Here is a 22,167-nt window from a genome sequence, read left to right as displayed (position 1 = left end):
CCCAGAGAACCCACCTGGGTCACATCAGCCTCTTGGTCACCAGTGTTTATTTATTGTTTGTTGAAACAGAGTCTCACTATGTAGCCCATGCTGGCCTTGAATTTGTGGTAATACTCCTGCCTCAGCCTCCTGAGTGGTGGGATTACTGGTGTGCACTACCACACTCTGCTCCCATGTGTTTTAAAGGTGACAGCCGGCTCCCTTCCAACCTGCAGCTCATGGCTTCTCCTCCAGGGCTGCCCCCACCATGCCCCAACCTGTGTCTGCCAAGGACCAGGCTCCAGGGGCTGGCTCACAGAGTACCCAGGGAGGGTACAGAGAGCAGGAAGAGCCACTAGCCCAGTCCCTGGGGATTGGTGGAGGGGGCCTGAGCCAAGCAAAGGCCAGAGCCGTCCACTCCTCCATCTCCCCAGGCAGAGGGAAGGGGAGACTTTCCCTCTGCATCCCCAGAAGTCTCCTACGCAAGCACCTTCCGTGCTCCCCGCCACCATTCAGATCTCCTGGTTCCTTGACCTGGATTTACTATCTCTTCCCAGCCAACTGAACGGATTGAAGAACTCGCCCCAGGGGAAATTGGGGCTCAATCTGTGGCAGCTTCCCAGCAACTATGGGCCATCACGGTGGGATGTGTTCCCCACAGAGGTGGCAGTAAAGGAGGTGAGAAGCAGCATGGGAGTCTAGGGACCTGGAGCTGCTTGGTAGGAATGAGCCTGCGGTGTGAACACCTTGCAGTGGACAGGATCGGGCCTGGAGGTCAGGGAGGATTCTCGGGTCGGCTCCAGGCTGGCCAGATGTCCAGACCTAGGGCAGGTTCGAGAAACTGAGCAGGCCTGGGATTGGCGGCACCGTCACCTTGTAGTCATGTGGTGGAACTGCACCCTGTTTCATCGGTCCATTTGTGGCATTGAGATACCCCTAGGTTCACAGTGAAATATTTTGATATCCAGAGTGAATCACTTCCTATGAAGTCATATTGTTTTCAGCAATAAACAGGAAACAGAACTAATGATAATTAACATAAAAGAAAGGAAAGTCAAATCATTATCCAGTAGCAAGTGAACTTTAATAAAACTGATCTGCAAACAGAATTCAGGAAGCCATCGTCACACCACTGATGTGACTTTCCTTTATTTATTAAAGACAAGTCATTCAAAAAACAATACTTGAGGGCCAGGGATTTAGCTCAGTGGTTTCGCCGCCTGCTGTGCAAGCCCAAGGACCCAAGTTTGATCCCTGGTACCAAAAAAAAACAAAAAAAACAATGCTTGCATTTAATATTGAGGCACTGGTATATTAAATTTTAAACACACAAAATCGCCAAGAGGTCACAAAGAATGTCAGCCCAAAGCAGTTCGAGCTCTTATGTCTTTGTCTGCAATTAGCTGTGCCCTGAGGTCTGACTATGACCCAGGAAGCCAGGTCTGGCGGGGTCCACAGACCCTCAGAAAACCCCAGGGCATCCCTGACACCAAGGTGCACACAGCGGGGTCTGTCCCTTCCTGCCCTATACCCCAGAACTGGGGCACTGGTAATAGGCTTCCACAGAGAACACAAAGGTCACTGAAAGAAAAGTAACAGGGCCAGGGATTTAGCTCAGTGGCACCGTGCCTGCCTTGCAAGCACAAAGAAGGTCCTGAGTTCGATCCCCAGTACCGAGAAAACAAAAAAGAAAAGTAATAAAAGCTGCTAAGTTGACATTTGAATTATTAAAACCCAATAATAAATGGTGAGGTCAAAATAAGGTCTATCCTGGGTTGACCTCCTGGCTTCACAATGTATCCACATGTCCCCAAGGCTCAGGGTCTCCTCTCTGCAGCCTCCCACCTGGGCCTCAAGCTCTGTCCCCCATCCCTCCCCTGTGGTCCCACAAAACAGCTCAGGCTTCCAGGTCTCCTGGTTTCACAACACAAAAAGGAGATCTGCCTTCCCAGGATCCCCAGTGAAGTTTCTTGCCTCTCACTGGCTGCTGGTGTGTCACATGCTGTCCCCTGGACCAATCGCTCGGCCATGAGAATGAGGCATTGGCTGGGAACTGGGAATAGAGCCCTTCTCAACTTGGGAGGGGGCACGCTCAGAAAAGCAATGCAGGGTCCTGGCTGTCCTTCACCCTTCTGTTGGGTTCTGCCCTCCAACAACCCAATTTCCCATTTGGGGAAACTGAGGCAGCAAGACTTGACTGTTCTGAACAGGGCTGAGCTGACACTTGGGGCAGCAGGTGACAAAGACCAAAGCTGTGATGAGGACCAAGGAAGAAAGCGGGAGCAACTGAGCAGGCAGCTGGGTGACTCAGGGAAACTGAGGCAGTGCACACACCCCTTTGGGCCCACACATTTGGCCTCAGTTTCCCCGCTCTGCCCTCCATCTTTCTCATAGGAGGAAAGTCACTTTGGGGTGCTTCTCAGCCACTCCTTCCAGTGACCACCCCCATCCGGTCTGCCTCACCAGAAAGATGAGAGGCTCAGGCAAGAGAAAAGCTGAGTTTATTCCAATGATTGAAGCCTGGACAGCCCCAGACTCTAGCCTTCCCCCTCAGGGCCAGAGAGTCCAGAGGGAGAGAGTTCTGAGGCAGCCCCTCTGCCCAGGACTAGCCTGCTTCAGCCCACCTGCCCCAGGCCCAAAGGACCGGGGAGCCTGAGCAGAGGACAAAGGTCGGCCTGGGGTCCCAGACTCCATGCAGCCAGGGCTCAGGCACACGCTGCCTCGGCACCCTGTGCAGACTGTGAGGAGCCCTCAGCCCTGCTTGCCAGGCTGTAGTAATAGGTCCGCATGCGCTGCTCCACTGTCTGGAAGTCAGGGCGGTCCTCCCACCTGTGGGGGTACAGACCCAGCACTGACCACAGCCAGACCCCAGCTTCAGCCCAAAGGGGGCTTGCACGGGTCTTGCTATGGTGGATTTATGGGGCCACTAGGTGGGGGGACTGCTGGGTAATGGAATGGTGTTGGGGTGAGGGCCCTGGAATCCTAGTGTTCCTGACAGGCAGGCCACTGGGAGAACTGAGTCCCCGGATATCAGAGCAACAACTGCAAACCCTAGGAGCCAGTGCTGGGCAACACTGTGTGTGGCTGGATGGGCGGTGGGATGTTGATGGTGCCCGGACTGGGGTTGAATATGCTGAGCACCTGGGTCCCTCAGAGTTGGCCTAGCTGGGTACCCAGGTGCAGAGTGCTGGCTGGTGGAGGCCGAGGGATTAGGTACTAGGGCACTGTCCCCTGCCCAGAGAAGTGGGGTGCATGCTGGGTGGCAAAGCGGATCTGTCTGGGGACTGCAAGCTCCGTGTGCTAAGTGGTGGCAGGTGAGGGGCTAAGGTCCACAGTTGGGGTACAAGTCCCAGGGGTGTCAGAGAGGCTGTGGACTGGTCACAGACCTCTGCATGGGATGACACTGGGGAGAGTCATGGTGATGCTGATGGATGGGCACTGGGACCAGGCATGGTTCTGACAGGGTCCCCCACCAGGCACTCACTTGTAGATCCAGCAGTCGCTCATGAGCGCATACATCTGAGGCGGGCACTCGGGCGGGCACTCCATCCGCTTGCCCTGCTTGATGAAGTCCAGCACCTCGGGACCCTTCATCTTCTACTGAGCGAGAGCCAGGGCAGTGTGAGTGACGGATGCCTGCCTGCTCCCCTCTGTCCCTGCCCTCATCCCCACCTATTCCCGCCTGCCTGCCTTGTAGGGCTTCTGGCCGTAGGAGAAGGCCTCCCACATGGTAACACCATAGCTCCACACATCACTGCGGCTGGAGAACTTGCGGAAGTTGATGCACTCGGGCGCATACCACTTGAGGGGCCACTTCCCTGCTGAGCGGGCCTGGGGTAGAGGAAACGTGGCTAGGACTCAAGGACTCTGGGACCCTCTGCCTGCTGAGCCCACATACCTGGGCACCACAGGGGCAGGGGCTCACAGTGTAGTAGCTGTCATCAGCACCCAAGGCCTTGGAGAGGCCGAAGTCACTAATCTTGGCATAGTGCCGGTTGACCAGCAGGACATTTCGGGCCGCCAGGTCTCGGTGCACGAAGTTCTTCTCCTCCAGGTACTTCATCCCCATGGACACCTGGTGCAGAAGCTCGGCCACATTGCTCACGGGGATCTCCTCCCTGGGGAGGATGAGGGGGTCAGGAGGAGACAGCAGCCCCACTCCCAGGGGCAAAGCCCAGCAAACCCTTGTCCAGTGACTGAAGGCATGGCCAGGCACTCATGGGGAAGGCATGTGTGGCCGTGTGCAAGAGTCTGCAGATCACCAGAAGTACACCAGAGTGTGCAAGCAGAGCACAAGGAGGCACAGATGAACCTGCAAACATTTTCACCCAGGGCCAGAGAGTACACTTTGCAGTTTCTGCCAACCTATGGCCTCTGTCACCTACTCTGCTGGTTTTGTTTCACATTTAACCCTTTAAAAATATAAAACATGCAATAAAAAAGCAAGCCCAGGCTGCTATCTGCTGCCCCCGCTAATGGTCACTGAAGTGATCATGAGCAATTTCCCACGGTCATGAACTTAGCCTGGAGAACCTGGGCAGCAGCGACTGTATATGGCTCCTGTCTGTAAAGCTCTCGCCAGGTGAGCCAGAAATTTTGGACACGCTTTCCAGGGACTGACTCACAAGAGCCACTTGGGTGGGTCCTGTTGGCACCACCAAGGTGCCAACTCGGAGGGCCAGCAGCACTCTAGCAAGGTGCAGGGGTCAGGGTCAGGTGTCAGGGAGGGCGTGTCGTGGCCCCGAGCCCTCCAACCCAGGCTCACTTCTTCCCAACCAGGAACTTGTGCAGTGGCCCGCCGCCTGCCATCTCCATGACCAGCATGAGCGCCTCGGCCTGGCACACGCCAATGAGCCGCACGATGTAGGGGTTGTCCAGCTGGTGCATGATCTGCGCCTCCCGCATCATCTCGTCCTTGTCCGCCTTCTCTGTGCTCTGCTTCAGCACCTTGATGGCCACATCAATCTGCTTCCTGCCCAGAAGGTGGCGCCTGAACCAGACAGCCCGCGCCCACCATCCTCACCGAGCTGAGCCAGCCGCAGTGACGTGCAGGCTCAACCCCTGCCTGGCAGCACTCACTGCCCCACCCCCAGGCAACGCTGAGGAAAGTGCCCCCCCCCGGCCCCACGGCGGAGACCCGCAGCCAACACAACCCCCAGCTGTAACCACTCCCGGGCAGGCCTAGGCCTCTGCCACAGATGCCACGCCAAAGCGCCCCCTGCCCAGGCCCGAGTCATCTCACTCCCTCTCCTGTGTCCCCAGCTTTCCAGGGCCCCTCTGGCACACCCTGTCGCTCTCCAGACACCCCCCAGCTCCCACCCACATCCCCCCCACCCCAACCCCTGACACAGGCAGTCCTACTTGCGCATGCGGTAGACACCCTGGCGCACTGAGCCAAAGTTGCCGCAGCCAAGTTCAATGTCAGCCACCAGCAGGTTCTCGCGCTTCAGGAAGAGCTTCTTGTCCTTGAGCTCCTCGGGGTCGCTGTAGGGACTCTCGTACACGCTCGTGTCCATAGGCATTGGCCGCGACTTGTCTGCGGGGGCCGGGCGCGCTGGGCACACAGGTGCACATGAGTGTTCACAGGTGTGCATGTCCGGGTGTATGCAGGTATATACACTCCCAAGTGTCCACCCCAGGATGTGCACACGGGCAGGCACCTGCCTCATCCTCCCCGCCCAAGCCCCACAGTGCCACAGTGCCCAGAGACCAGCGCTTAGCCGGCCACAAGGCCCCCACCTGCAGCCCAGCCAGCTCACCTGGTTCCGGGGTGTATCCATCCGAGTTGAGGGTGTCCCCCCGTCTCTGAGGCTAAAGGTCACAGGACCAAGGACAATGAGCCAGGCTCCCAGCCACATGTGGGGAACCCTCTGCCCCTCCACACACCCCCAGCTGCCAACGGTGCACCCAGCCCCAGTGCTGACAGGCCCCGACTCACGTGGATGAATGTGGATGGGTGGGCAGGGAGCGTGGGAGCGGTGGCCCCTGAGGGAGCAGAAGGGACAGTGTGGGCACGGGGCCACCTGCCCCTGTCCCTACCCCGCCCTGCCGCATGTCCCCCATGCTCACCCTCTGCGCTGGTGTTGGGGCAGGCCTCCTTCAGGGAGGAGATGAGCCCATCGGCCTTCAGCTTCAGGTACTCCACCAGCTGTGGGAGCAGGAGTCAGGCCAGACCCTGGGCACCCTGTCCCTGTGTCCCCCCAGAAGAGGTGCTTGGCCTCTACCTGCCACAGCGTGTCAAACTTGGTGCCCTCAGGGATGCAGTACTTGCCAGCCTTGTCCTGGCTAACGAGGTAGTGATACACGGTTTTCCCATAGATCAGGGACAGTGCGTAGGTGCCCTGCTCCTTCCGGGGCCTCAGCCTGCAGGGCAAGGAAGCTGTCATCTCTGTGGCCACCTGGTCCTTCTGCTCCTCAGGGTCCCCAGGCTCCACCCCTAAGCTTCATGGAGAGTGGCAGGGACCGGAGAAGCCCAGGTCAGATGTCCCTCAACCACCACTCCTGGTAACACTGGTGACATGTCATCAGGGAGCAGACAGAGGGCAATAGCCGGGTTTGTGGGGGACACACACGGCTCTCCAGCGTCAGACCTGTGGCCCTTCACAGGCAAACACTGACACCCCACATGGACACGCAGCCATTCACTCCTCCTGCTCCTCCACAGGCTTACGGGGCCACCCGGTCCCCCATGGCTGAATGCATGGCTGCTCATGGCCAGATACTTGCCATCCACTGGGGGACACTCAGTCACCCACAGGGGACAGCTGGCCAAGCACGGGGCCATCTACAGCAAGCTCCTCTTCAAGGAGACATTCGGCCTTCCACAGACACTCAACCAACCTCCTGGATACAGAAAGCCATTTCCACACGGACCCACCCAGGGACCCCAACTGAGACCCCTTCCAGGCCCCCTTCTGCAAGTCACATCCTCCACACAGTTCAGGACATTTTGAAAACAGACTGGCTGGGAGAGAATGCAGCCCTTGAATGCCCTCTGCTGGACACTCATCAAAATAAACCTAGGTACAAACCTTCCACATCTGTGATGGGACTCACAGCTGATACAAGAAGAGCCTGTCCACCAATCGCCATGACACACACATGCTTAAGCACACACACCCAGGCCAGCTGAGAGCCAGATACCAGTACTCTCACATGAAGCCCCGTGGTAAAGCCATCACCAACTCCACCAAGCTGGGACTCTGGGTCCAGGACCAGGTCAAGTGCTTCAGGCTACACGCAGATTCCCACTGGAGGAGAAAGGCCAGCTGGTCCCGGGGTCTCAGAGCTACAGAAAGCACAGTACCTAACTAGGGACTGTGCCGAGTGACAGGGAGCTGGCTACTGGGTTCCCCACGAGCAGAGTCCCCAAGGTGTGATTACACAGCTACTCAGGCAGGGCGTGGGCCCCACCAGTGCACCTCCGTTCATGGCAGAATATTTATGACCACAGCAAGGATATGGCTGTAAGTGAGACAGAGGGGAGCCCACCTTGCCAGCAGGGCTTTCCTTAGGGCAAAGGACCAAGGCACTGTCCCCTACACCACAACAGAGCAGAGAGGGGGACAGAAGGATGGCTATGACTGTTCCATCCATGCCCAGACAACAGCACAGGGAAAGACAATACAGTCCATGACAGCCCAGGGGTACAGAGAGAGGCAGACACCAAGGGCGGCAGCAAGAGACTTAAGTTGCTAAATTGCCCAGTCTGGGCTCAAACCTGCAATTCTCCTGCCTCAGCCTCCCAGACCACTGGGTTTACAGGTATGCACCACCATATCCAGCCATAATCTTAAGTTTTAAACAGACATAAGAAACTCAGTGCCGAACTACTCACCAACAAACACATGTATACAATAGTGGGTGGAGGGAAGCAGCCTCTTCCCGATAGGCAGCTCTTGCCATCCATAATGGTGTCTCCCATCCAAGTACTGACCAGGCCAGACCCTGCCTGATCAGACAAGACCCTTCCAAGATCAGACAAGATCAGGGCGTTCATTCAGGGTGGTATGGTCGTAGATCACAATGGTGTCTACAGCTTCTCTAGCTGCTGAATCGGTTCCACCCTGGGCTGGTTTTAGTACAAGCACAACATAAACAGCTTGTTCACTATGGTCACTGTGGAGCCCTGCCAGGTCTCTCACTTTTCTTGGCAAGGCTGCGCCCACTGTGGAAATGAGTCCAAGCCAGCCAGCTAGAGGGGCCACACAGGGGGAACCCAGCCCTCAGCCTGGCCCCTGTAGACTCAGGAATGAAGCCATCCTGGACTGTCCAGCCCTGGACACCCTCCCGGTGGACTGAAGCCACAGGACCAAGCTCATAGAGCACAGAAGAACCGGCCTGCTAAACTCAGCCCAGACTGCCAAGAGAAAATACATAGCTATTTTCAAAAACTGTTTTGTGTTATTGTAGTTTGTTATGTAGCAAATGCTAACTGATACACTCTCTTTGGAAAGAGGCACATGGGTTCATACAAGAGCAGCCACTAATTCCTGGATAAATTCACAGGCTAAGACATTGGTTTTCTGACTACATACATTTCAATGCCACAAATTCTACTTTATTTACAAAAAAGTATTAGGCAATGGCAGTGCAGAAATGACACCCAGCGCCTGGCAGAAGCTCCTATCACTGAGCCCCGCCCCAAGCCCCACTCTGGCCCCGCCCCCTCCGGGTCCTCCCTTGGGAAGGCCTAGGGGGCCGGGCCGTGACACCGACCCTCCCCACCCACATACAGCACGCAGCACCACCTGACATGGTCTGGATTTTATCAGCTGTCCTCTTTTGTCTGCCCCACAAGAACAGGCACGAGTATCTGGATCTCAGCCAGGTCCTCAGTGCCTGTACCCAGTAGGTATTTTGTACATACTGGTCAAATGGAGGTGAGGAAACGGAGGCTGGCAGAAATTCGGCCACATCCCCAAGCCCACAGCCGGAAAGTGGCAGAAGCTGGGTTCCCACCCAGGCGAACCATCTCTGGATTCACCCCTACTCATTGCTAGGGTCCTATATAGAAGTCCCTGGTGGCCCACTCCTATAATGCCAGCACTCTGGGAGGCTGAGGCAAGAGGATCAAAAATTGTAGCCTGCACCGAGGATGTAACTCAGTGGAGCCATGACTGCCTCGAAAGCATGGCACCACGCTTGCCTTGCAAGCACAAGGTCGGGAGTTCGATCCCCTGTACCAAAAAAAAAATCAGGGGAGGAGAAGGGAGGGGATGGGTGGGGAGGGCTGGGGATGCAGTTCCGTGCAAAGGCCTTGGGTTTAATCCCTAATACCTCAAGAGGAGGGGGGAGGGGAGGGGGATTCCTTTTGCACACCAGAACTGCACAACCCACTTGTACATGTGCGCACAGGCACACTGCTCACACCCACCTGCACACCGGGTGTGCCCAGTCCCCCACCCCACCCCACCCCAGGCCCACATACAGGAACTTGCCGTCGGTCTGCGCGCCCGAGTAGAGCTTGCGCTCAGCCTCCTCGCGCGTCAGGCCGCTGTGGTACCAGGGCATCCGCTCGTGGGCTGTAGTGGCGATGAGCTTCTCCACCTGGGGCGCCTGGCTCAGGATGGCCTGCTCCAGCGCCTCGCCCTGAGGAAAGAGGAGCGAGGGGTGCTGCGGGGGTGGCCAGATGCAGGGCCCGGACCCCTCCGTCCCCGGGCCTCCCCCAGCTTTCCCAGGGCCCCCGGCCCATGGTGCACCCCACGGGCACCCACCCCGCCCGGCCGCCGCACTCACCTCCAGCTTCCAGGTCTGGCGCACGTAGTCACGCACCATGGCGTCGCGCAGGCTGTCGAAGACGCCCGGCTGCGGCTCGAGCCCAGCCGGCCGGTTGCACGGGCGGCGCAGAGCGCAGGGCAGCCCGTCGGCGTCGCGAGAGTAGAACTCGCAGAGCTCGGCGGGGCCGCAGTGAGCGCGGCCGCCCGCGATGGCGTAGGTGCCGTTCAGCTGGCGCTCGACAGGGAAGTGGTGGAAGCGCACATCGTGTACCAGCGACAGCACGTAGCCGCCCAGCGAGCGCAGGCACTGGCGCAGCAGGAAGAGCCCATCGGCCATGCCCGCCAGCTTCAGGTGCTCCTCGGCCTCGGCGCGCGAGATGCTGCCGTAGAAGAAGGGCAGGTGCGCCGCGGGGTCCGGCATGGCCAGCGCCTGGCCGCCTGCGGGGCAGAGGGCTACGATCAGGGCCTGTGTGGCGCCAGGTCGGGTGGACAGCAGCCCCCCGGGTCCCAGCTGTCCCCCCAAACACGGGTGTTAGATTATTACTGTGGGGCCCACCGCCTGCTGAGTATTTAGATGCAGAAGGCAGACAGTGACCCTGCCCGCTGGCCTGCAGAAAAAACTCAGGATGGGAGACACAGGAAACAAAGAGAGGGACAAACTTAATCATTGCACATGAAGGTCAGGCTTCCAAAGGAGAGAGAGTGGTTTTAAGAGAGGGAAGAGGTCCTTTGAGCTAGGATGGTCACCTTCTCTCAAGAGGTAGTATTTGAGCCAAGATCAGAAGAAGGAGGAGGAGCCAGAATTTCATAGACCCCAGGGAGGGCACATCAAGCTGAGGGAACAGCAAGTGCAAAGGCCCTGGGACAGAGAGGAACCTTGTCCACTTCCTTCTGGGCCCTTCCACCAACTTCCCCTCAGTCTGGAGGAGGATGGATGGATACATAAATAATGTGGTCATGCAGGTCATTTTAAATTGTGTAGCCTAGACTTTCTGAGACAGTTGTGATGCCCTGTATCTTAGGGATTGGACCATACAGGGGCCTATATTAATCAAAACTCAGAGAGTGTACGCTAAGGCTTGTCTGTCTCACTGTATGCATCGCCCCCAATTAAAAGAACCTTAAAATATGGAGCCCTGGTTAATGATCTGCATGCAGAATGTAGGTGTTATGGGTGCTGCCAACTATTCTTTATTTTGAAGGTTATCCAAAAAATAACACTGACGGGTAGCAGGAAGTGCATAGACAGTTTATTCTTGTTATTCACAGTTCTGTTTTTAAAATCAAATGCTCAATTAGCAAATGCTAGACCATTGCTTCTAGAGGAAATACAGATTCAGGTTCCTGCAAGACTCTGGTTACAACAGTTTCATCAAGTAATGAATATGTAACATTATTTTTTGTGTGTTTCTGTTTCACAACACTTTTTGTTTGGAGACAGGGTTTTGCTAAGTTGTCTTAGACTGCCCTCAGACTTACGACCCTCCTGCCTCAGCCTCCCAAGTATCTGGGATTGCAGGCACATGCCTGCGCACCCAGCTCAAGGAACCTTATTTAATATGCACAGTAAGGGGCTGGGGCTGCAGCTCAGTGGTAGACACCTGCTGAACGAACACCAGGCCTGCACCATGCTAGAAAGCAGTCCATGAACACAGGAGCTGTGGCCCGAGGCATTGGAGCTATGTTGCTTGGGTCTGCACCCCCCTGCACTGAGGGTCCCCCAACAGCACTCCCGCATGCTGCTCAGAGCCACTTCAGACCGTGAAATCACTAACAAGAAGCACAAATTTGCAGAAAGAAAAAGGCACCAACTTATAGGATGAGAGAAGCCAGGGTCCCCACTATTCAGCATCAGTGGGGACATGCATATTGGTGACCCACGTTATTCTGCACTCCGTGGTCTACAAATGACTGAAAAGACCTAGTTGTTTGGGGATTATGAATACATTCTAGCAAGTAGGTGAATTCAGATACCAACACTGTGGATTGTAAGGAGAAGCTGTGTGGACAAATGAACCAAATGGGGACCAGAGAGCCCAAGGGCTGTGGGTTTCCTCTTTCTATGTTTACAAAGTCTTTTAGGGAATGTTGGAAAAAATCATCTGCCCGCAGCGGTGGCTGGTTGGTTCTCCATTAAGGTGGCCCAGCAAGGCCACTGGCCACAAATGGGCCTGGGGTGGGGTCCTCAGCATCCTCTTAATTATGAAAGTGGACAGAAGGGCTAGGAAGTGTTTGTGGGTTGAGAAACACTGCTGCCTCCACCCTGGGCATTGGGGACAAGCTGGGATGACACAGAGGAAGACACTGGCATGGGGACCAGGGGAGGCAAGGCTGGGTCAGGCACTGGGAAGGGGCCAGGTGGCTCTAACACTGGCTCTGACCAGGTAGCTCTTGACCCTGGGCTGGGGAGAGCCAGGCTGAAGGGGGATCCTGGATGTCCCAACAGCTACAAGCAAGCAGGTACTCCAGGGGACAATATGGGACTAAATTCCTGACCCCACCTAGAGAACAGTGTTTGAAAAGAATCATTTTTAACCAGGCATGGTGGTGCACACCTGCAATCCCAGAACTCAGGAGACTGAGCCAGGAGGATCACCAGGAGTTCAAGGCCAGCCTGGGCTACATAGCAAGACCCTGTCTCAAAAACAAACATAAAAAACTAAAGGCCCATGCCGTAAGACTGTTTAAAATGAGTCACAAGCACTCCTAAGTGTTCACCCTAGAGAAACAACAACTTAAATGCACACAATCCCACACAGAACGTGGAGCGCATATCCACTCATGACAGACATCACTGGGAACAGCATACATATTTTTAAGGAGATAAGGAAGTGAGTGTTGGTACCCACCTAGGACAGAACTGTACTCAGCAAGAAAGCGGTTGGAGGCCCGGGGATTTAGCTCAGTGGTTCCACCGCCTGCCCAGCAAGCGCAAGAACCCGAGTTCGATCCCCGGTACCAAAAAAAAAAAAAAAGCAGGTGGAATGTAGGTGCCCTGGTGCCTAAGAAGCCAGACTCCATCTCCATTCAGAACTCAGGCAGGTGCTCACCAGGTGGACCGGGATGCTCGGGCTACAAAGGGCATGAGGGGATTAGGCCTGATCCACATCTTGTTTTTTGGACCAGGTCTTTTGGCCTTGAACTTGCTGTGTCACCCAGGTTGGTCTCAAACTGGCTGTCCTCCTACCTCACCCTCCTATGCTGGGGTTGCAGGCTGGGCCACCTCGCTGAGGCTCCTTGACAAAAATTAAACCCCACCGGAAAAGTGAAGACTAACGGTAGTCTACAGCTTGCTGGAGGTGGCAGTTTCTCAGCTGTAAGCATTCATTGAGTCTCAGGATTTTTCACTAAGTGTACAAAAATCATTGCGAGTGATATATTTTTTTTTAAGTTTTTTTGTTTTGGTACTGGGGATCAAACTTGGGACCTTGCACTTGCAAGGCAGGTGGCGGAACCACTGAGCTAAATCCCTGGCCCTATGCCTCATTTTTAACTAAGGCAGAGAGGCTGGGCCTCACAAGCAGTCAGGCATGGAGACATCATTAGTGAACAGGATGTGCACTGAGGGCTGTCTGTCTACACTCTTGCCACTTCCCTGACTCCAGCCCAGCTCTCATCCAGCCACAGTCTACACTGCACCCCCAGCTGCTCCTCAGCACTGCTATCTCCACCTCCTTGATGCCAGGTCCCCAAGGGAAGGGGACACAGCAACTGCCCTCTCCGCTTCAGTCTCACAGATCTCTCTGGTCCTGAGCAGTCGCCCAAGGCCTGCTCCTGCTGATTCTTCCCGATCGGCCTCTGTCCTCCTGGCCAGGCCCCTCCGGGGATCATCCTGCCTGTAGCTACCCAGCTCCACACCCAGCTCCCTGCCAGCCCAGATCTCTCGCCTGAGATCAGTTTGTGCTTTGATCTCCACCAACTGTTTCTATTAATATGACCCGAGATCCAAATCTAACTCACACAGCACCTGTGGCTGGCTGAACCCCTCTCCCCTGCCAGTTTCCACTCAGCTGAGCTCTGGGGTCTGCAAGCTGCTCCACTCCAGGGCAGTTCTTCGCCCAAGGCTTTCAAGCTCCCTCCTGCCTGCACTGTGTCCCAGCTCCTCAGCCCTCCACCCCAGCTGGCTGTGTCATCGGCCTTCCTTCCAAGTGCCTTCCACACTTCTGTCCAAGCAGCACCTCTGTGTGGTGGCCCCCACACAGCTCTGCTCCTGGCCATCCACCAGGATGGGGAGCAGGACCAGGTGGGGCAGGGTTGTCCTGGGACTCTGGGACCAGAGGAAGGGGTGACCCTAGGCTCTGGGACAGGAAGCTGTGGTGGGAAGCTGCCAGTGACAGGGTTTGAAGCTCCACCCCTCGGTGGCTGCAGGTGCAGCCTGGGTAACGGGAAACGGGTGGGGCAGGAGAGAAGCTGGGGCTGAGCCAGGGCCCCAAGCCCTCAGACCCCGGGCCAAGCACAGGTCCCCCTGCCATCCTGCTCCTCCCTCCTTCCCTGATTACTGTGTGTGACCACAGTGACAACTGCCACTGTGCCAACCCACCAGCCTGCCTCCTCCTTCCTGGACTGTCCTTGTTAGTCCCTGGGGACCGAGCACCCTGGACCCCATGGCTGGGGGGCTGGAAGGAGGAGGTGGTGGAAGGGGCCAATAGCAGCCTCCCGTGTGACCAGGCATCAGGCGTCCTGCATACTTACGGCCTCCTGCCCTGAGCCCTGGCCCAGGCTTTACCCAGGGGACAGCAGGGCTTGGGACAAGGGCTGCTGGGCTGAGCCTCAAGAACTGCCCCCACCCCCAGCCCTAGTCCTCCAGACTCACAGCTGTGAAATCCCCTCGTCCCTCTCAGAGCCACAGCCCCGGGGTGGCCCCAGGGACAGCCTGAGCCAGCCAGGCCGAGCAGGGACCCTTGGTCCTCAGCAGGATGCGCTGACCACTCAGGTGACCTCCTGGGGAGCTGAAGTGGTGTCTGTCCCCGGCACACGAAATGCCCTCCACACCCCACAGGAAAAGGACCCTGCCCAGATGCATTTGAAGGCAGTGGGAGGAATGAAAGGGTTAAGAAGAGTGACAAGGTCCCTGGAAGTGATCCTCCTGCCTCAGTCTCCTGAGTGGAGCAAGGACCTTCATAGTTGTGTTAATCTGCATGTAGGCATCGGGGCCCTGAACCCCCAATTCACATTCAAGCCCAGAGGGGAGACTGAGGCAGCCATGCTACAGAAGGGACATGCCAATCCCTGGGGACCTGGCGGGAGGCCTGGAGAATCTTGTGTGCCGCTTCAGCCAGAGACAGAAACGTCCCCACCCAAGGCACCGCCACCACTGTACTCCATCCTTGTCCTCATCCCCAGAGCTATATCCCTCTCCTCCCTCCCAGGCCAAACTGGGCTCCAGGGGTCCAGCAGGCACTGTGCAGCTGTTTGTCACTCTGCACAATGCCACCTGGGTCCCTTACAGCAACACTCGGAGGTGCTGCGTGCCCGGGTGGCAGGAGGCACCTTGCTGGGTCCTTCTTGACCCGGGCATCAGGTGAAATCCTGGGATCGCAGCAACACAGAGCTGTGAGCTAAGCTTGATGACTGCAACCCAAGACAGCGGGGACCCCAGTGCCGGGCCCTTCCGCTATCACACCTGTCTCTGCCCAGAACCTCCAGGGCTCCCACCTGACTCTAGGTGAAAGTCCAAGGCCTCAGGATGGCCCCCAAGGCCCTGTATGATGTCCCCATCACATCCTGGCTCACTCCCCACTCCCCACCATTCCTTATGTTATCACTCAGATCCTTGAACAGGTCAGGTACAGCCAACCTCAGGGCCTTTGTACTGCCTGTGCCTGCTGCCCGGGCTTCTTCCCCAGGACCCTCTACCTGATTCAGTCTGCATGAATGTCGCCCCCCTCCCCAAGCCCTGCCTGACCCCATGTCTAACACAGCCCTCCTCGGTCCCTGGCCCAGCTTCAGTTCTTCACCACCTAAGATGTGACGCACGTATCGCCATGTTGACAGTGTCTGTGTCCCCCGCAAGGCACTGCAAGAATGGAGGTTTTGTAGTGTCCTGTCCCCATATCAACCAGACATGGAGCCAGGGCCCAATGTGTGTCCTCAACTTGGGGACAGAGACCACTACAGTGGGCACCAACAAGGTGTGCAGCCTGTGTGGGCATAGTGCTGCTGAGCATGAGGAACCCAGAACCTCTCCTGGCTGAAGACGTCAGGTCCCTCAGTTGTCCCCTCCACCTAGAAAGGCTCCCCACTCCCATCCTCCCTGCCCAGATGGGCCAGGCACTTCCTGTGGGCTCCTAGGGTCCCCGTTAACCTGATCAGAGCCCCGATGGCCACGGGTGGTCATCCTGTTGGCTCCTCCATCCCTGACCATGCCGGGTTTCCCATGGCAGAGCCCAGGGACACTCACTTCCCATGCTGCCACTTCCTCCCAATAAATCTCTGCCACGTGGAGCTGGGTATGGTGGCACATGCCTATAATCCCAGCCACTCTGGGAGACTGAGGCAGGAGAATTCCAAGTACAAGCCCACCCTGGGCAACTTAAGTGACTTAGTGAGACCCTGTCTCAAAATAAAAAGAAGGCTAGTGAGGCTGAATGTAAAAGCCCTGCATTCGATCCCCAGTATGGGGGGGGAGGGGAGTGGATAGGGAGGGAGGAAGAACATGGGAAGGGGTAGAGAGGGAGGAGGAGGGATAGGAAGGGGTGTGGGGAGAAAAGGAATGTAACCTAGAGGAAAAAATCTCCCATGCTTTCACAGAAAGCAACATGGTCAAGCTAGGCCGTGACATATCCTGATGGCTGACACTGACAGAGCTAAGAGGCTCTATGCATGGTTCCAAGACAGTGCCTGAGGAGACTCAATTGACCTTGTTAGACAGCAAGAGGTTGACTTTATTTAATATAGGTCTCTCCGTAACTTGGTCTTAGAAAAGTATAACTAAAGATAATAATTATTTGAGTTCAACAAAAGTTTAAAGTTTTTTAGCCAACATTGTTTAAAAAAATTATTATTTGATTTTTAATCCTTTTACAGCCCCAACTAAGAGAAATTATGGTTATTATAGACAGCTAAGTCAGTCAAACACTTACAGATCCTTACACTTATAGATCCTCACAATATATAGGGACAAGCCAATGTTGAGCGTGCTCACTTTTCCTAAAAACACCCTCACATAAAACAAAAAGAAAGGGAGATATGTCGGGAGCAATGCTTTTAATTTTAGGGAAAAAATCATTTGGTTAGGCCTAGTTCTCCTGTCTACAGGCCAGCTATGGAATTCCGAGACATCATTCCATTTTGGCTTCTGGTCATAACTGAGACCTCAATGATACGGTGATGCTGTAATTCTCCAGGACAAGATTACACCAGCTGAAGACGTCCTCCTAGGAACAAAATCTTCATCTACTCAGTTCCTCATTGTTCTTGGATTTCCACCGCCCCCCAGTCTTTTGTTACACTTTGTTTATCCCGATGTGAGGTACTGAACTCTCTGCATTTCATTAGTTACATTTGTTTCTCCTTAGGTACTGAATAAAAGGTGCTGCAAGCTAGGGGTCTTTGTCTTTGCTGCCCAGAGCAGCACTGATCAGACTCAAAGCTCAGCTTCTCCAAGTCTCATTTTTTCTACCTTTCCTGTATAATAATTTAATTCACCTTGTGCTGCCGTGGCTCGAAGGAGACTAGGACTTACTGCAGAGGTTCTAGTAACGTCCCCTTTCCCTGTTCCCTACAAAGCGGTAGAGAGAGGAGAGGAGGGGAGAGGAGAGAGACGAAAATATCTGCCAACTAGACCAGAGCCACAGCTTAAGGAGCAGGGCCACACACCCCATAGGTGTCCCCCCAGCCCAGCTCCTTTAATCCCATCCTCAGCACCCCCCAGTCAGTGGAACTGTGTCCCCTTGCCTCACCCCAAAGGCACATGTCTCGCTGAGAACCACAGAGCCTGCAAGTGGCAGGGACTTGAACCCCAGTTTTTCTGACCAGCAGCTGGCACTAACCTCTCCAGCAAAGCTCCACTAGAGGGGAGCTCTGAGCTGGGTCCCCAGGGCTCCCACATCCCCACAGAGCCCAGGCTGGCCCAGACGTCACTGCCCTTTGCCTGTCAGGGTCTAGAGAGCTGGGCTATTAGGGGACCCAGAGCAGGTTCCCAAACCCAGCAAACTGTTGATTAACTAAACAACGTCCCTCCACCCCCTGCAGTGCACCCCTGGCCCCGAGCCATGACTACAGATATATACAGACACTGTAGACCGGCTCTGGGATCTCAACCCTCGTCCTGGGGCTGCCAGAGAGAGCCCTGGGACAGGGTCTCACTGTATAGTCCAAGCTGGCCTTTAACTCACTATGGAGCCCAGGGTGGCCTCAAACTCAAGGGGATCCTCCTGTCTCAGCCTCTTAAATGCTGGGATTACAGGTGTGGGCCACCACACCCAGCTTGATTGTATGTCTAAGCAACGCTGCATTAGGCACTTCATCTTGGGCACTGCCAAGCCCAAGGCAAGCTTGTCACATGCAGCCCACAAGCCTTTCTTGTCCTTCCTCAAGTCAGGACCAGCACCTACCACAGCCCACGTTTGATCTGTGTTTAATAGATGCTGTCAGGGGGCTCAGAGAGGCCAGGCACCTTCCCAGGGCGCACAGGACCTGAGCAGAACTCAGATGTCTGGCTCCTTGTCCCTTAGGTCCCCTTGCCTCAGCCTGCCCTGCGCCTTATCTGAGTCATCCGCATTTGGTGTCAAGTTCACCAGCCCAGGCCTGGGGACCTTTACGTCTCTGGAGGTGCCTCTGCTTCCTGGCCCAAGGATGCAGCCCTGACAGTGTCCCCCCGATTCCCCCACTGCTGACCCTCTGCAGGGCAAGCTGCTCCAGGGTGGCTGGCCGAGAGCCAGACCCCAGTTGTCGCAGTCCTACACCCCTCCTGGTCCTCCTCAGCAGCCTTCGGATTCCCCCGGAGACACTGTTACTCCCCCAGCCCCAGGCCACCCCACAGACAGCAGCCAGCGCTTCCATCTGGGCCCAACCTACCTGGGGATGTGCAGATGAAAGTTGAGGAAAGCAGGCCACCGCGGGGTCTCGGGTCCCCAACACCGACTCAGAGCTGGCTCTAGATGAATAGCGGGGACCCATACAGTCAACTCGGCTTTCGGCAGCTGAGTCTGAGAGCCCTGCTGGCCCCCACCCTCCTTGCACACACAGCGAGCGAGGTATAAGGAAGTCAGGTCCTGTAGCATTTCACACCTGCAAGGTGCAGAGTCGCCCTCTGCCTGGTGCTCTGGAGTCCCCTGGGGTGGCCGGGGTGGCAGGGCTTGGACACAAGGCTGAGGCTGGCCGCTCACCTGGACGCCCAGCAGTTCTGAGGCCGGAAGGCCTGGTGTCAGGGCTCTTGCCGGTAGCCTGCTGTGCACCTCTTCCTCGACTTGAAGACAGGAAAGAGAGCTGCGTTTGAAGTTTTCATCAACGTCACAAAGTGCTGTGTTCAAGGAAAATTGCAGGCCCCGTGTTCCGGGGAGGGCAGAGGACATTTCCGGGGCCACAGGATTGTCTGCCCCAGCATGCAGGGCAGGGAATGTGAAAGGGAGGCTTTCGGCAGGCAGGGCCAGGGGACCAGATGGAGGGGCCTGTGTGCTGGGTTAGAAGGGCAGGGGGACGGAGGGGGAGCCCGAGACTGGTTAAGACAGGACTGCAGGACTTTCCCTTGTGAGCCATGGCCAACGTCCCCAGGAAGATTTACTTATTCCACAGGAAGGAGGGAAGAGGAACCCACCAAGACAGCCCCTTCCCTAATGTCCAGGTTGCCTACTGTGTGTCAGGCATGGAGACAGCAATGACAGACTGTCCCTGCCCTTGGAGGGCTCCCAAGCAGGGCAGGGTGGGGTGGGGGGCTCCTCGGGGAGGCGGGCTGGGATGGCAGAAGCCTGGCACCTGTGCACCCAGAGTTGCTCCAATTCTGCCCAGGATGCCAGGGAAAGGCTCCAGGAGGAGCCAGCCATCCAGCCCAGACATGGAGACAGAGTGACCCCAGCGCTCACACAATCCCAGCCCGGCCTGCTCCCCTCCCGCCCCTCATCCTTGCCCACCAAGGGCCATCCCCTTCCATTGCCCACAGCCACGGGGTCCTCTGCCTCCTCGCCCTCTTCGCCTCTCAGACACTTGGGACCTGGGAACCTCTCTCCCCCTGGTCCTGCCATGCACAGGGGAAAGGGGATCCCCGATCCACCCCAGGGTCCCCTGTCCCCCCTGCAGGTCTCCTTTCTCTCCTGTGATCTGGCTGCACAATTCCCTCACCATGCAGGAAACCCTATCCAGACTTCAAGCTGGAAACTCTTTTCTACCTAGGTTTCCCTAAGACTGCTTTTGCTAGAAGCACTTCCTTTCCCCCCAGTCATAGTGAAACTTGGGGTGGAGAAGGCCCTGTGAGCACATGCTGGGTGCTGTTCTCTCTGAGCGATGAGAGAATGCTCAGCAGACTGAAAAATCAGAGCATCAGAATCACATAAACTACAAGAACAACAGTAGCACTACATTGCAGTTAATAACCCAGTGGGTCCACTTTCCAGAAGAGGGGCATGGCCCGCATGGTCCCCACGGCTTCCAGTCTCTCCCACCGCTGGCCCAGCAGCCTCAACCCCTTCCCGAAGCTGCATCCCGAGACTGGAAACTGCGAAGAACCCGCCACAGAGGCGCCGCAGATAACTCGGGGTGGGGGGGTGGCCCAGGAGGAGGCCGACCCTGAGCCTCACAGGAAAGGGCATGGATGGAAACCGGGCCGGGAAAGTTGCGGTGCATCTGCCAGACGCGCGCGAGGAGCTCGGAACGAACTGATCACGCCCTCGCCGGGACTCCGCCCAAGCCCTGTGCGGCCAGAGCTCTCTGCACCGACGGTTCCCAGCGTTTCTGAGGAACATGGCTCCCTCCCGGAAGCCTCACCGGCGAGGATGGGCCTTGCAGCCCGGTGTCTGCAGGGCGCACCAGGCCACAGCTGGGAAACATCTGGCAAAGGGTCTCCGCTTGAGGACCTCCATCCAGGCTCCTCCTGGGAGATTGCCACCCCTGTAGGACTTTGGGTGCGACGTGACTTGACCTGTGTGTGCCTTCATTTTCTCATTCGGGAAATGGTAATGGTACCTACCTCGTGGGGCTATTGTAAAAATTGAAAAACAGGCCTGGAAACAGATGCTGCTCCATGAATACCATCGTCGTCGCCATCTCCTTCATCTTCATCGTCCCCATCTCTCCAATTCCCGAGCTTGCTGGTGACCGCACAGCCTCGGGAGTGCCTGCGCCCTCCAGAGGCAGCCTTCGGGTACTGCATGCTGACGAGCTCAACTCAGGAGGAAGGGGCTGCCACCACCTACCCCCAAATAAAATATTTACCGAGCTCCTGTAAGTCAGAAGAGAACAGATTGGTCATCTTAGCCACATACTGTGCTCTCCCCTGGGGGCTTCTCAAATGGCTGGTTCCTTCTGAACCCTTCAAACCGCCAGCACTAACATCCCCAGTGTGGAAGGTGGGCCAGGCTGAAGCCTGTCAAGAGCTCCCAGGAGAACCTGGCATTGATGATGCACCTGCTGTCTGCCCAGCCCTGCCGGCCACATCTCATTCCAAGCTCAAGAGGACCACATCACCTGCTCCCTGGACGCCAGGGCCACCTGTTCCCTGCAGTGTCCCAGCACCCAGCCCAGCATCCAGGTTGGCCTGGCCCACAGCAGGTGCTCAGTAAATGCTTCCTGCTGAAAGAGCCACACAGTGGCCCTGTGGAGGGGTGAGTGATGGCCCGCTTTGCCAAGATGAGGGAGTGAAGGCTCAGAGGGGCCATGGCAGGCCCAACTCCCCAGGGCTTTGATCTGGGCAACATCTAGCACTTCCAGGTCCAAGGCAGACAGACTTCAAGGGGACTGGCCACACCCTGCTGCCACCTGTCCTGACCAAGCTCATGAGACCACGGGGCAGCCAGTGTGACATGTCCATCCCCCTCTCCAGCTACTGCTTCCTGTCTGTGAGGTGGGGATGGTCTTGCTCGCCTCACAGAGAAGGGCTGAGGCCACAGAGGCCAAGGGCAGGTCCGGGAGGGCTGGCATGTTGAGGGAACTTGCTCACCAGGGCATTGTGCCTGGCACCAGGAGATACCCAATAAAAGCCTGCCAGAGGAGGGACCAGTGCTCAGTAAGCAACAGCTGAGGCTGCTGCTAGCCAGGAAGAGCTCTCCTTGCCCCTATCCCTCTGGGGTCCCCCACCCCACCAGCTCTTTTCCCATCCTTTTCCTACCTGTCCTGTCCCCTCCACTGCACCTTGCCCCCATCCAACACCCCTGCCCTCTCAGTTCAAATCCTCCCATCTGCACCCCCACTCTCTTCTGCCCTCCCCCACCAGCACCCAATTCTTCCTTCCTCCTCCCCCACCCACAGCCCTTGTCCTCCCTCCCACCTTATTCTTCTCCACCCGCCCACTGTCCCCTCCTCCCTACCTGGCTCCTCA

The 22,167-nt window shown here is 56.5% G+C and overlaps 1 protein-coding gene across 9 annotated transcripts; it reads right to left on the bottom strand.

The window, feature by feature from the left end:
* Nucleotides 1-1,026: 1,026 nt before the first annotated feature.
* On the bottom strand, nucleotides 1,027-22,144 carry Zap70 (zeta chain of T cell receptor associated protein kinase 70). 9 transcript variants are annotated; one of them, XM_087203254.1, is made up of 15 exons: nucleotides 20,821-22,144; nucleotides 18,930-19,161; nucleotides 18,717-18,795; nucleotides 9,718-10,136; nucleotides 9,410-9,570; nucleotides 6,204-6,342; nucleotides 6,049-6,127; nucleotides 5,918-5,964; nucleotides 5,739-5,790; nucleotides 5,341-5,533; nucleotides 4,745-4,951; nucleotides 3,905-4,097; nucleotides 3,670-3,810; nucleotides 3,464-3,576; nucleotides 1,027-2,808 (listed from the first exon to the last, which is right to left on the bottom strand). In XM_087203254.1, the coding sequence occupies exons 4-15, from the start codon at nucleotides 10,117-10,119 to the stop codon at nucleotides 2,685-2,687; spliced, it is 1,851 nt and encodes a 616-aa protein (XP_087059380.1). In that variant the 5' UTR covers nucleotides 10,120-10,136; nucleotides 18,717-18,795; nucleotides 18,930-19,161; nucleotides 20,821-22,144; the 3' UTR covers nucleotides 1,027-2,684. The 9 variants fall into 9 exon arrangements, with proteins under 9 accessions (XP_087059380.1, XP_087059387.1, XP_087059385.1 ...); XM_087203261.1 differs by having other exon boundaries at nucleotides 19,028-19,161; XM_087203259.1 differs by having other exon boundaries at nucleotides 18,930-19,127.
* Between the last annotated feature and the right edge of the window lie 23 nt (nucleotides 22,145-22,167).

This window comes from Heterocephalus glaber, unplaced genomic scaffold (assembly GCF_053883595.1).
Source record: "Heterocephalus glaber isolate CG9 unplaced genomic scaffold, H.glaber_assembly_v1.0 deba00000470, whole genome shotgun sequence".
NCBI lineage: Eukaryota > Metazoa > Chordata > Mammalia > Rodentia > Bathyergidae > Heterocephalus > Heterocephalus glaber.
The sequence above is the reverse complement of the archived record's forward strand: the minus strand, read 5'-3'. Positions and strand labels throughout refer to the sequence as shown.

Bases quoted from the DNA above. Each gene is read 5' to 3' on its own strand.
- Zap70 (XM_021258042.2), bottom strand. From the start codon at position 10,119: ATGCCGGACCCCGCGGCGCACCTGCCCTTCTTCTACGGCAGCATCTCG. The intron at 5,965-6,048 runs GTGAGCATGGGG...CTGCTCCCTCAG, and splicing joins CCCCAACACCAGCGCAGAGG to GGGCCACCGCTCCCACGCTC. The intron at 3,811-3,904 runs GTGAGCCCCTGC...CCTCTACCCCAG, and splicing joins CTGATGACAGCTACTACACT to GCCCGCTCAGCAGGGAAGTG.